The 15,649-nt window shown below is 40.0% G+C and overlaps 1 protein-coding gene across 1 annotated transcript in view; it reads left to right on the top strand.

Moving 5' to 3' along the window:
• Window positions 1-15,649, top strand: part of LOC133345943 (inactive dipeptidyl peptidase 10-like) — an 87,281-nt gene that overhangs the window by 20,628 nt on the left and 51,004 nt on the right. Inside the window, 3 exon segments of the mRNA XM_061557086.1 lie at window positions 2,604-2,718; window positions 5,751-5,846; window positions 15,141-15,238. Coding sequence (XP_061413070.1) covers window positions 2,604-2,718; window positions 5,751-5,846; window positions 15,141-15,238 — 309 coding nt within the window.

Below are 15,649 nucleotides of genomic sequence, written 5' to 3'. Positions count from 1 at the left end.
AATTGTGTATTTGAGAACAATTGCAAATTAGGGACGTAATTTTGACTACCAAAATAAGTAAGTGGGTTAGAGCAGGAAAACTTCACTAGAAGGGATGATGACTACTGAATGAGACTTAACAACATAATAGCAGCCGGATATGGAGTGATGAATAAGCACATGTGCAAGTGCGAGATAGACGGTTTCGTTGTGAGACCAAGAAAGACGGATATGGCTTTGAGAGCCTTCTTCCAAAAGTGGATAGCCCAAATTGATTTTGAAACTGAAAGTACATAATAAGTGCATGGTAGATATGTTTTTCTCCATATACTCTCTGTTGTGCTTTTTTCTATGCATTTAAGAAATGTAAGTCGAAATCTATATTTTGGAACTGAAAATTCCAGATTGTTGTATACTAGTCATGCGTGGCAGGTTTTCCACACTTTTTGGATGCAGCATCATGTGACATTGGGGATAAGGATTTGTGACTGACATGGTTCACTGAGGATCGGGATGTATATTTGTAGGTATTTAACATGGGACGTAAAGCCATTTAGAATTGTAGGTGGACCTTCTGCCCTATGGGTGATACCAATAAACCTCCGCGCCATATTTTTGTGAACTCACATCTTATTTTGTTGTTTTGTGGATTTTTGCAGCAATAAGCATACATACCTACTATAATCACCCAGGAATGTCTGTCCTTAACGCTCGTGACGTAACTCCACATCGACCAGCACCCCTCAGCAATATTCATGAGCAGGTGACGTCCTCCAAATGGACATCCCCCCACCCCTCCTCATTCATAATCATGAGCGGGTGATGTCACTCAATATGGAGTACTCCCCGCCCCTCACTAATAATCATGAGCAAGTGACGTCCTCCACATGGACACCCTCCCCCCCATTCATAATAATTAGCGGCTGACGTCACTCCACATGGCAGGGCCGAGTCGCCTCCTACCCCCTTCTTGGCGTCAACTCACAACCCTCACTACAAAGGCAGAACCCTCACGTCACGTGATCTCCGGAACGCTGTTGAGACATCAAAGTAAAAAGGACGTCATGATGAACAAGGGATTATAACCTTAAGATGAAATAGGTCTGTGTCACCGCACCCTTACAAATTGCACACGCATTAATGCAATGAATATATCACGTGGCGGTCTGCTTTTCGCTTGCAAGTTTCAGATTTACTGCAATACACCCGTCCTTGGACGGGCAAAAAGCTAGTTCAACTATATTTGTGCTCACATTTGTCAAACCGTTCTAGATATATTGTTACAATCTACATCAGTCACTCATTCATTTGCACTTTTTTCCATGATTGATAAGTAATATCGCAACACCAGCTGGAATTTCTACACTTACCGAGGCAATATACGTGTTCTCGTAACTCCACTTACAGCAGGGCACCGCTCACTCCCTACGAATTGAAGTAGTCTGACTGTGTGCGAGTGCATCCAGCTGCACGAGAGCCTCTTTCTGCTGTGATGATTACTGTGTGGATCCCATTCAGCTTCAGCTGAGTTCTGATAAGCTATTTCTTGGTCGGTGAAAGTTCATGATATCAGTTAACTTACAAATCAGGTATTGGAATTGATAAGCAATATTCTTCTAGGAAATAACTTGATCAGTCAGAGTTCATTATAGTTTCAAGTTAACGATAAGGTCTTGAAATTTTTCAACGTGGAACTTTTCTTTTTTAGCATTGATCAACAGGAGACATGACTGCTGTATTTAATGGTATTCGTATTTATCCATATTCTTTGCGCCTTTCGGTATGAATTAGACATTAACCAAGGTTATATGAAAGTTTATTTTGGGCACTAAGCCAGACCTATACCTGTGCCCTTTCTTCTTAACCTTTGTTTCCGTCATCACTCACCCAATTGTGAACCACGTAAGCCCACAGGCAGCAGTCTGCTTGGGCTACTGGGTAATCAGACTTCCCTGGCTGGGCTCATTATGATTTCATTCGAAACTTGATCTCAGCATCATCATTCATCATCATTCAGAGTAATGAGGCTGTGCTCCTTTGCCCCCCCCCCACCCCCTTGAGAGCTGAGCAGCACACTATAACATACTTGGAATAATGGAAAACTCAGGCCTGATTTAGTTTTTTTCTCTCAAAGTATATTCAGATTATGTTATTGGCATCAAAGCATGAAATAAAATGTATATTCAAAACCCTTGCAGCGAACAGTAACATCACCTGCTTGATCAACAGCCCCCACACGATATCACAGCGCACCTCAGGAGTCACTTAAGTAGACCTCTTTATGCATGCTGGGGGAACAGTTTATATGTCCTGGAAAGAATATTGAAAGAATGTCAATGAAGCGTATTTTGTTTGAATTCTCAGACCCGAAATAAGTCAAATAAGCAATAGAAAACAACAATTTTAACGCGATATATTTTGTACAGTCATTGGTGATCAGGTTTAGACCATCAACGCATTACGCTTGAACCCCCAGTTTTGAGCACTTGGGGCTGCCTGGATTCGGATCTCTGCATAGCAAGCTGAGTGTTCTGCCATGATATTAGCCTCCGTGATTCACCAGGCTATATCACACAGCATGATGTGCATGCTTGCGTGTGTGTCACCTGTGCGCACGCATGCAGGAGCTGTCCAGCAATGAGAGCAACAACCGCAATTGGAAGGGCATGGCCATTGCCCTGCTGGTCATCGTCTTCGTCTGCTCACTTATCGTGGCCTCCATCGTCCTGCTCACTCCTCGTGAGTGTTTTTTGAGCACCCTCATACCCAACACTAAATCATTATAAATGTGCCCAATCGTGTGAGATCTAAAACGGGGTCGAGTCTGGTTCGTGCTTGGACGGGTGACCACCAGACCGTGAGGACATTGTAGACGTGGGGGTGTGAGGTGGCCAGGATAAGGCGGTGTCTGAGTGTCACCTCCTCTTTTGTTGGGCATTATCGTAACTAACTAATTTGTCCAAACATTCCAATGTAGGAACCTCCTGAAAAATGAGTATTGAGACTCAGGATTTCCTGGATAAAAATAATTGATTTTAATATTATTTATCAAGAGTGCGGTCCTATGCCTGCAACGCATACTGGACATGTTACCATAATTTTTCGATTTAAAGCTTTCGTGACTGCAGGGATTCATCTTCTTGGTTCTTTCGGTAAAGTCACCCAAAATGGAAACAATAAAGATAATAAAATAAAACATAATAAAAGTTTCTCACGACGTTTCGGCCATAATGAATTCAGACTCTGTCTCCTCGACAGACCTGGTCTTCACCTGATGACGGCTGCTTGCGTTGTGGCCGAAACGTCGTGAGAATTATTTAATTATGTTTTATTTTATTATTTTTATTGTTTCCATTCTACGTGACTTTACCGAAAGAACCAAGAAGATGTTACCATATCTTTAGCCATTCTCCAAACAACATAAGCAGGTTCGCTTTTTGTTTAGGATGTCAGCAGTTAAGCAGGTATGGGTATGGATAGCACCTGGATGGGTGGCACGTGAGATGTATCCGATTGATATGGATCAGTGGCGTTTAATATTTTGTTGGGATGGAGTTTCATCTGATATCAAAGCTTAGTGGTCACTAAGAAATAGCATGACTTGTAGAACGCATTAAACTGTGCTCGCTCTATAAACAGAGAACACGAAATATTTAATTGCACATTACAATTAAAATGGAACATTAACTACAATGTTGCGCCCACAAATCCTGCTGCTGCTGGAGGTCAATAAATGACCTGGCCTGACCAAAGTCCCCATACAACTTTAATGTGAAAAACACATAGAGCCCGTGTGTGGATTAGACGTCTCTGTGAATTATACGTGTCTCTCCTGGGACTTGATGCAGGATCAGTATATTTCAGGTGAATTAATAAATGATGCAGTGATGGCTTTCAACACATGCCATAGCTTAGCAATAACATAACTAAATCCACACATAGGTGCATGTACTTATTATTGAAAACGCGTGTTGGCAGACAAGGGTACAAGCAAAAGTGAGTGCATCTGGATTTGTGGCACTAGTTGGAGCATTCAACTCACAATCCCTTTAATCATAACGTCATTTATTAGTATCACATGATATTTCTGAGGGTACATTGCTTAGCTTTTTAAGCTAAATGCTTTGTTTTTTTTGTATTCTAATTATCAGGAAAGTATGTAAATATTATAGTATGTAAAGATAATTTGAGACACCTTAAATGATATGAAGTGTGCTATATAAGCAACAACTGATTGATTGCCAATCTAGTCATGAGTTCAAATCTAAGTCAGAATTGACCAACCCTCTGAGAATAATAAATTCCGTGTTGCTTTGTTATTTTGTTTCTTGGGGAGACTGCAATTATCCCACAGGAATGTGATTCTCAGCTGTGGCTTAGGGAGACCAGTTTCTCAAGAGTACTGCCCTTAGCTCTCTTGAGCAGTGAAGTGCTTCTCCTGTTGGCTTTGAGTTTACTTGCTGGGCGATTTTCTGAAATTAATTAAATTAAATGTTCTCTCTGGTAGATGTTTCATACCAGCTTGTGTATGGCACACATGGCTGAAAGTGATTACAAAAGAGGAATGCTTTATTTAACCATGTGAGTCAATCACATAGGCCAGTGTGCAGGTTCAGCATGCATGCAGTAATCCCAGCTTCATGATGTACAAAATAGCAAATCTCGGCCACGAGCATTAAAAAAACATGTGGCGATGCATTTCTGTGCTGTTCTCTCGTAGGTCCAGGCAAACAATATTTTCCCTGTCATATTGGGCTCCCAGTTATCATAAAACAATGCCCTGGTTTCAAATGTCGGCAGGTACCTCAATTTCTTACAAACGAAAAAAAAATAATTTTGAAATAAAATATCTGGAAGGAGCACTGAATAAACAAAAACACCCTTCAGGACAAGAGTACATTCAACAATAATGAAAACAATATCCATTTTATTAATTAATAAGTAGAATTGAAATAGTCTCAGAGAGCTAATGAATTCAGACCTTGAAGTAAAGGCATATCATTTCTATCAGAGTCGACCTTCAACCCTTAACTGTCAAAATGTACTTTGTATATTCTGCATCTGATTTACTTCATGAATATCTTGATGATTTTTTTGCAATCATTTTGACAGGTCCTTGAATGAGTGTGACATCTCCATCTCGAAAGGGTGCTACAGTGATTAAGCATTGTAACTTGAGTAGCCATCACCACGCGTTTAACAGCGAGAGCATTGAAGGTTATGTCCGAGAAAATAATTCTATAATAAGGAGAGGGCAGCAGAAAGGACCCTGAGGTAATGATCTGCTTAACTTTAGCATTTTAAGGCAAAGCAGCCCATGAAATGCATCTTCGGCTAAAATGAAGAAACTCCCCATTTTTTTCTAACTTAATTTTGGTGCTTTTTTTGAAACGTGGAGCAGTGCTGGAGTAATTAGTGCATTGCGCTGTGAATCCGGCGAGTTTATTTTACATTTCTGGCCATGGGTGACATCAGCGGTAAGTGATATCTGAACCAGTTCTGGATCCCACAACTTTATCAATCTGCACTGACCACCGCGGTGAAGTATGGTTAAACAACCCCCATGACTGATATGGTATGATGCGGCCTTCGTCCAGCAGTGGTTTTACAAAGGCCCAAACATTGTTTTTATTAAATGGCCTTGATTGAGATTCTGTATCACTTGTTACCAAAAATGGTTTTACTAGCATTGTGTTCCATGAAATGCAATATTTGTTGTTATAATGAGTAATGAAAACAGTTTGAATAATTTGTTTCATCTTTTTGTGCAGCTGAAAATACCAGCCTCAACCAGGCTAAAATCAGCCTGGAGGACCTTTTCAGTGACGACTTCCAGCTTCAGGAGCCAGATGTCAAGTGGATAAGTGGTGAGAACCGTTGACATTTGCATGCTCTGTATTGTAAACTCGCACGTAATGGTAAGAAAATTATCTAAAAAAATTTAATAGTAGATAGATACAATTTACATGGTACTTTTTTAAAGCCTCAAACAAGGCAATCAATCTTAATTTGAAGCTTTCGTGACTGCAGGAATCCATACTCTTTGGTTCTTTCGGTAAAGTCACGTAGGTAGAAATTAAAATAAAATAGATCACGACGTTTAGATCGCAACACAAGCAATCGTCATCAGGTGGGACAACCACAACAAGAAAAAACTGCTCAAGTAGGCGATCAAGTTTCACTTCATCTTGTACGATTTCACATCTGATAGGTTTTCATTAAGATTGGTATATTTTTAAAATATCAGATAGAAATAGGCAGATTTGTGCCCATGTCTTTGAAGCTGAGCATTTAGCGAGTGCAATGCCAGGCTGAGGGTCACCTGGGCTGAAGCCTGAACAGGGTACGGTGTAACACACGGATGAGGAGAGGTCCAACAGTTGCCAGGGTTACCAGAGCCCATTTTTAGCAGCGGGTGGCTGAGAAAAGCGCCAGATGCAAAACGTTAGGTCAGGTCTTATCCTCGTGGGGTCGGTGAATTCCTCCCCACACTGCCAAGCCCTGGCCCAGCTGTGGCAAGGACACTGTGTCGTCTATTACAGTGAACGACACATTGAGGTTATTTTCACACATTCAAATGAACATGAGACAGGGAGTAACCTCTTGATTTGAGCAGTCAAATAATGTAACCTTTAAAACGTTTATCAGCTCTTTAGGATTTTTTTTTTGTTCAAAGCAAAAAAAAATTGCAAACATGTTTTGCATGTTAAATTACAGTCACTAAGAGATTATTCCTGTGAAGCTCTGATAATCTGCAATATAAGTATCGACGCCAAACTAACATCTCTTTGTGACCCACCAGTCATCAACCCTAAAGCACACACCACACCCGGTCCCCCTATTTAAGGCTGAATTGCCCTAGGTAGAGTTCACAGCGTGTTCCACTGACTTGTGATGTTCCCAGTAATTCAACTAATCTTAGTGGATTAATAGCAAGATGCACAAACCACTGTGCCACTGCTCTCCACACATAAATACAAAGGTAAAATGCACTGGCTGGGAATATATATATCAGTAAATAATTATTTACATGACACAAGATGAAATGCAGATATTAAAGACAGCCTTCCTAGAAAACAACAACAACACCTAGATTGCTAGTCAAAACCCAAGACTTAAGCTTGCTTAGCCTTTTTTGTAATAATACAATGTATATAATTAATAGCCCTCCATCAAAGCAGTGCTGGACGAAGGCTTTCTCAAATCATGTCAGTCATGGCGCCTGTTTAACCATACTTCGCACTGGTTAGTGCTGGTGTCGGTTAAGTGGGTACCCAGTACCAGATCGGAAATCACTCGCCACAGGCTGACATTATCCATAGGTGGAAATAGACCTCGCGTTACCTAAGTGCATAGTGGTGTGCCAAAAAGTGATGGATTGATGGCCAAAATAGCGAATCAGACACATTCCTTTGTGGAATACACTGTCACGTGATGACACAAAGGCTAGAAAAGGAAAAAGAAGCACTCGCTGAAGAAGAGTTGCACACAAGCGAAAGCCTCTCCTTTAGCACAGGGCGTGGAAGCTCACAAACATCTGCAACGGTGAAAAAAACAACGAGGGGATGTAGAGCGACCATCGTAAACAATTCTGCCACCATTAGCAGACCTTCTAACATACACTGCAGCATGGACATTTCTGACATGCATCACAGTGAAGGCTTATTAACCGCGGAGTTGATGAATGAACCTTATAATTACGCTCTAGTGAATACTGTACGACAGTCAGCTCAGCGAGTGTTTGATGATAAATCGGTGTTTTAAAATTAGTCATCTGGAAATGTGCCTTCTCATGCAGGCAGCTCATATTTTTGAACTGTCTTTCATCCTTTCAAAAACTCATTCTTTGATCTAAAAATATAATTAACACAAAATCGGTGAAGTAATGAGCCTCCAGCCTCGTGTTTTAACGGTGTCATTTCAGAGATGATGGGACCCTTTATCCCAATATTTAAGTGCCAAATGAGACTTGGCAACAGCTCTCTGTAAGTGACATCTGTGGCACTGAGTCATGTAGCTCACAAACATTAGTTGCTTAACAAAACAAATTTGTGCTCTAGTTCAAGGTTTTGACATATGGATGTGATCCTGTCATTCTTAAATGTAACCAAGCACTTGCCACCATGTATGACGCTCTTCTTCTCACGTGTTATATTCATCCGTGCAGTTGCAGTAAACGTGCGTATGAAATTCAAAATCTGTATTTAAATTGCAGTATTTCTCAAATGAGACCAACATTGGGCAATGTTTATGGCTGTTTTTCTTCAGCCTCGATGTCGCTGCTGAGCAAACAGCACAAAATACAGAAGGTATTCTCAGATTGCGGTGAAATTCAGCACATTGTTACCCTCTTATTTCTTGAATGACATTTTGATAAAGTTACAGTTTGTTTTGGCATTAATTAGCGAATGCCATATTAGCATCTGCTGATAATGCTATTTTCGTATTGAATTCTCACCCACAAGCCTCGGCCAATAGGGAATGCCATCCGCCGTCTGATTTCATTGGTGTGATGCGCTTCATTGAGCCAATGGCGGTTACGTTGGAAACTTTGGGAAGTTTCAGACCAAAAGGTCAGGTTATTTTATGCAATAAAATGCAACACCTTGACAGCAGGCAAAAAAGGTCAGTTGCGAAATAGACCGTCTTTGCTGAAACGCTTCCGCACACACGAGAAGATATCAGACCAGTTTATATGAATTACACAAACAAGTCCCTGAGTGCAATATTTTACCTGGAGTTTGATAGACAAATGAGTCCATAAATTAATAATGTTTGTGTGGCGTCGGTGGTATAATTACTATTTTCGTTTTTAAGTTGGGTTCAGTACAGTTTACATGTATGAAATACTGTAATATACGTACTTTCAACATTTCCAATACACCCAACTCTTTCACTTTGATTAAATGCCTGGTTATAATGTACTAAGCCTACAAAACATAGCACACTCCTCGTAAATGCACCTTGATGATTCGTACCTAAAATCACTCCATTCATGTGTTTACAATCGATTAGCAGACAATACATCTGTAACATCTGGGAAATCACGAGTATTGATTCAAGAAAGTCTGACTGTTGACAAGACGCTGTATCTTGAAACTGGTTTAGAGTTTGATTCTATAGCATAAATAATGCTGAAATGATGCACTCCCAGAAGACCATTGGGATGATGGGTTGTGTAAAAAAATATACGAATATATGTTTGTGGGCAGATATGCGACGGATTAATTATCACTTATCTATTGTGTTACTTGGCATTCCCTTCCATAATCTCTTTCCCCAAGTTCTTTTCATCTTGGTCAATTAAAAACAATCGTGTACATTACACATCCAGCATGACAGTACTGTTTGTTGCTGGCTGCTTGACATTTTATGCCTTTGGCCCTGTGCTCAGACAGCCGTGATTTAATATTTATATCATATACATTGATTATTAATGTACGTTTTCTTATGCACACTACCAACTGAGCGCAAATACATGCGCCTGACGTGCCATTGTATCGTATCATAGGAGAGGCTAATTGTGGGATTAAGGGGTAATGAGGGTATTGCCTCTGTGCTGAATTTCCATTCATTCTGTTTTTTACGTGAACTTTTTCTGATGTGTACAGTATTCGGATTAGACTGCAAACGGTGACTCCATCATTCATGCATTAGCTTACATAAGTTGCTTTATTTACAACCAGGTGAGAACCCTTTTTCCATGGCAGGATTGACTGAAACGTTTCATGATATAATAATTTAATATGTAGGCATACGTTCTCAGTTGACAAGTTGTTTGCTCCGTTTGAAGCATTGCTTGCAATCGACCAGCATTTTGTCTGAATTTAAATAAACGTCCTTTGACAACTTGCCCAAAAGGAGATCCAAATGACAGTAACAAAATGCAAAAGGTACAAATAGTTCAATGGTGAGAACAAATATTAACACAGCGATTCACTTGAGGCCTTTCAAAATCACTTTAGAGCTGTTTGGCATGCACAACGTATTAATTATGTTTGGTTGCTTATCCATGCCATTTATCACTAGTTATGCAAACTTAAACGATAATGAGGACATTTAGGAATTGTAATGACATTTCTCACTTTTAATATCCTGTCAACCACAGTAAACATCAAAGCAGATGTATACTTCCACCTTCCGTCTACCAAACAGATTCAAGGTTAGGTAGTGCTCAGCATTGGCTACATGCTGATGTATGGCATTTATTTGTACTGTGAGAGGTAAAATAAAATTGCAATAAATGATAGAATACAAAATATTGGATTAGATTCAGTTGGTTTGCAGATCATTTACAGTCTATGTCTGCCTGGAAAAAACACACTTTAATTGATGATTTCTAGTATCGCAAACATATTTGGGATGATTAAAAATTGTATATAAACACTCCATGTTATTGTCAAACGTAGTTTACGTTGAGTAGCATTATTATTTTGACCATTATAACGTTGAATGTGCATCTACTACAACGTAACGTACTCTATGTCAGTATTTAATGTTTCCTAAGAATGGCTCTAAAATGCCTATTACTTGCTTACAGTGGTTGACTGTACAATTTGCATGGGGCACCTGTTTTTTGTTGGCAGTCATGTGTTTCTGAAGTCTGGTCGACTGCATCATCTGCGTATACATACGAATAAAATGGCACGGATACGCGTGCATACCCTGATGGAATACGGTACCCCTCGTGTGTGCGTGCACATGTTGTGCCGACGTGTGCTCGTGTTTAGACACCGCATTTCACGTGAATAGACAGCTGACATTAAACTTTCATCAGCTGATAACAACCCCTAGCTTTGTGCACAGCTGTTGCTTATGCTATGTAATTCCTTTCAGAAGAGATTTGACTTGCATTCTGGCATTTTTATGCAGAGCAGCGTTTTAGTGCATAAATTAGGCTTCTGAATTAGACTATACAAATAATGTTCACATTTAAACCACTCGTGGAATTTTTCACAGGTTTTCATTCACACAGCCAAGTAGCAAAAAAATGGTCAATTATGTCTTCCAATTTGCCGCAAATTGCCGGTTTGTTCATTGTCATAAAAAATATTGGATATTAATTGTCGTATAAGTTTATTGATATTTTTTTCTTCAAGTCTTGTAATTAATCCCTACATTAGTCTTGACTGTACTAATGTTCCGTTTGGTCCATTGCATTGACATTTCAGCAAGAGGTAAATACTTAATGAGCATGTGAGCATAGGTAGCGAATGTGTACGGATAAACGTTTCTGCCTTAAAACACGCTGAACGTGCTGCATAAATTATAGAATAAAAAAAATCGGGGGGGGGGGGGGGGGTTGGTGGCGGTGCGTCTGTTAACCATAAACATTGTCATCCTGTTTTTAAATTCCAAAATTAAATCTACCCTTCACGTAGCAATTAGATGTTTCATAGAGCCATTTTTGTGTGTGGGGGGGGGGTCTCGCATTTTCATGTTGTTGACTGAAAAATGTCGCTCACAATAGCGGACCACGGTATGGTTTGAGCGTGGTGAGAGGTGGTGGGGTGGGTGGGTGGAGGGTGTCGTGGTGCCACTGCCACAGCCGCTGTGCGTGGCGAGAGACGCGCTCTGCCTGCGAATGAGCCGCCTCGCGTGCACTGCAGGCGGCGTGACCCAGCAGCCACCGGCGGCGCGATCTCATCATGGAGAGTTAATTGAGCCGAGAAGGTGACTTCTCCTCAATAAAATTACCTTTTAATCTTCCATTTATCCTTTTGCCTCTGCACTGCCGCGCTGTCTCTCCCTTGTTATTAGCCCAGACACGGGTTCCACTTATTTCATTTGTGTACGTGCAGCATTTCAAAAAGAAACGCGTCGTTGTTTTATTTACCCACAAAGGCAACACGCGAGTCCCAAAACCGCCTGTCAGGAAGACTGCAGATAAAATATCAATTTATATTTGAAGAAATAACATTCTCATTCATACCATTGGAACCTCATTTGTCAGTAAAAAATATGATAATTGTTTTTTTACCCTTCTATCTGGCAACAAAACTGACACCTTTTTTTACAAGGAGTCATGTTTGCATAGACCACAATACCTGCAGTCATAATGCAAACAAAAGTGCGCCTTTTAGCGTCATCCGGTCCAACCCATGTGAGACAAGGCTCTAAGGAAAGCTGTCCCGGGTGTGAACCAATCAACTTCAAGGACAGTGCATACATTATCAGAGTTATGTTTTTTGTTTGCATTATGACTGCAGGTATTGTGGTCTATGCAAACATGACTCCTTGTAAAAAAGGTGTCAGTTTTGTTGCCAGATAGAAGGGTAAAAAAACAATTATCATTCTCATTCATATGAATATGTGTACATGTTTGTGAATGTGTGGTTTAATCAAAACACTCTCCCAATTAAACATTAACATAATGAAGTCACACCTAATTTTCTTAAATACATATTGACCATAACATGAATTAAATACATTTTTGTACACTATTAAATAATTGGACATCATGATTAGGATATTAGATGGGTTTTGAAATCAACCTAAACTAATGTTTTTTAATGTTCATTTGTACAACGTTTTAGCACTTATAAACTTACGAGAATATACTCTGCGCATGTACAGTACATTTGTAGTCTGCACTGAGTTCAGAATTCATCCAACATTTGTAGGGATAAAACGCACCTCTTAGATTTCCGATTAAGCAGCTCAGCATGGAACGTAGGGATGGGATCGGATCGATGAGCATGACAATCCTTTTTTTATGGTAAGCTTCAAATGTATCGGGACCGTGATACTACAGCAGCCTTCTCGGGAGCTCGTCTAGACTGTCACCGCCAGAATTTAAAAATATACCCTGCTAAAAATGAAAATGTGTGATGTGACTTAACGTCGCCAATGGTGTGAATGTCTTCCGTGGGTATAGCAGCGGTGGCAGTCTGAATACATCACGGCGCAGAGTACGCTGCAAGCCTTAAATGCCAAAAAATCCATCACCTCTCTCCAGCAGGTGTGTGGAGAAAAAAAAACCTATAATGCCAACAATGTCTAAAACTAAGATTTGTGGTCGCAGGACACCGTATGTAAGATAAGTTGTTCACGGTGGGGGGGGGGGGGGGGGGTGAGAACAAGCACTGGCATACAGACAGGGTTTTACGGCGGCTTGCACATGGAGAACATTAAAAAAAACATCGAATACTCGTCTTGTTTAACCCAGTTGTTCTTAACCTGCGGTGCACGCACACCCTGGGGGTGCGAGATGCCCTTTCTGGGGGTGTGAGACATGGCAGATTTTTTTAGGAGGTAAATCATAGAAACACAAATTAAGCATGGGCACATAAGTACATACTAACTAAATTTCGATTTAAAGCTTTCGTGACTGCAGGGATTCATCTTCTTGGTTCTTTCGGTAAAGTCACGTAGAAAGGAAATAATAAAATAATAAAAATAAAACATTATATAATAATTATCACGACGTTTCGGCCACAACGCAGGCAGCCGTCCTCAGGTGAAGAACAGGTCTGTCGGAAAGACAGCGTCTGAATGAACACCACCAGGCTTGGCAGCGTATATTTAAGCTGGGTTGGAGGGGGAAGAGCGCCTTGACAAATGAATTTGCATATCAAAGGAATTTTCATACTTTGTTTCATCAAACCTATGTATTCATTCAAAAATGTTTACGATTGAGAACCAAAAGGGTACAAGATTGCAGTAAAGGTTAAGAACCCTACTGGTTTAACCTGACTGCAGAGAGTCGAACTCGTCGAAGCCCCGATGCAGGAGTGACCTGGAATTCCACCTGCGTAGATGACAAAGGGGTGCGCCTAATAATGTTCGAGCAACTGCACGGCGCGTGCGGCTATCTCGCTCACACAAATGGGAAATGAAAAAGTAGACCTTTTGTGAATGTGGTGAAATGCGTTTTGTTCATCACATAACTGACCTCTGCGCGTTATCCGCTTACACGGGAGGTACGAACGCTGTACATGAAGCAACGCTGATTCCATCGAGTGGATTAAACTCAATGTTCGGGCAGTTGCTTTTCATTGCCATAGAAAAGACTGCACGAAGGATGTTTGGCACTTCGTAACAAGGTTTAACTGTGCCCTCTTTGCTACGCGCATCCCGTGACACACCCTTTAATTCATTATTATTTCATGGTTTATGCTGAACTTACAAAATGAATATAAATATATGAGCACAATTTTATGAAGTTGATAAGTGTTCCATTTATTCATTTTGTACCTTAAGCTATGTATTTACAAGTCATATTGAAGGCAACGTGAGTCCTGCATGGTAATAAGGTAGCCTATTTTTTCTGCAAAACTATTTTCAGAAATTTTCATTGATGGGATTAGCTCTTATATTCCAGTAAAATTCGTTTTGCCAGAATATCACCTTATATTTCAACGTAAACTTAATACGTGTAACATAACACATACATTTGTAAAACATTTGTATTTTTAAGAATCCAGTTTATTTTAAATTAACATACATAAATCTAAACTTTAATTGCAACCATGTTGGATGAATTGTACAATCTGTATTGAGAGGTTGGGTTTGGAAAAAATAAGTAAAATTATAAAATCTAATTATCTTTGTTTTGTTTAAGGTTTACAAATAGCTTTTGGCCAACGCATTAATGAGAAAAATCGCTTCCAGTGCTGCTTGACGGAACGGTGAAGTCTGGAAATATAAACAGCGAGGTCTGCTGCCTGTTCCGCCTGGGTCTGAATGTGTGCGACGATTATGTGACACAGCCTGTTTCATGTTAAGAGCTTCCTACGGGGATTATACTGAGGGGGGTTTCTTGGATGAACACGCCATGGAGGAATTTGGAGGGCAGCTGATTCTGCCATTACATTTTCCTGGTCATACAATGATCGTGGATCTTGCGATGTTACACTTGGGCTGTTGGCTTCTCTCGCGTGTGCCATCCTCAATGCAAGCAGGCGTGTTTTGTATATATATAATGAACTCGTCACTGAAGGGTTTCTAATAATAGCTATTTAGTGATGAATATTCGGCTTCTTTTAGAAATGTAATCATTGTTATTATGGCCTTCATTCTCTCAAGACATGTAAACCCCCTTCACACAAATCAGTAATGTTGCATTTTAATGACAGGAATTAGACCGCAAATGTAATATAGAAATGGACGTTTTGCTAGGTATCAGATGTCACTGTTTTCTCTTCCTTTGTCAACCACAGCCAGCGAAGTAATTTACCGCACGATGGAAGGTCACCTGGTTAAAATGGATGTGAAGGAAAATGAAAGCGTGACGCTTTTGGAGAACAATTTCCTGAAGGTATTTTTTTCTGTGAACATAATTTGCTTTATTCAATTGATATCATGTGTGTTCGTATGTGTCTATGCCCACTCATACGTGTCTGTGATTAAATGTGATTACTTAACATTTGATAAAACTGGCACCGAGGACAGGGTGTTACCACCACACAGTTTATTCTAAAACTTTAAAACAACTTTGATTTCACTGTATTAGCTCTTCGGCAAGTGTTAAGTAGAAAACAAGAAGAAACACGTTATGAAGTTGCTGCTTCAGTGACATTATAAATTAAATAATACTTTTTAATGCTGTCAAAGATGAGAAAGGAATATCTTAACATTTTGGCAAACTGTCTGTCTTTGGGAAATAATGAGGTTAACACAGAGTCTTTGTGAGTGAAATTGTGGGAATAACATTTTTTATTTAAAATTT

Source organism: Lethenteron reissneri, chromosome 23 (assembly GCF_015708825.2).
Source record: "Lethenteron reissneri isolate LAM-NWPU_2019-01 chromosome 23, ASM1570882v1, whole genome shotgun sequence".
In the NCBI taxonomy this organism is placed as follows: domain Eukaryota; kingdom Metazoa; phylum Chordata; class Hyperoartia; order Petromyzontiformes; family Petromyzontidae; genus Lethenteron; species Lethenteron reissneri.
The sequence above is the reverse complement of the archived record's forward strand: the minus strand, read 5'-3'. Positions and strand labels throughout refer to the sequence as shown.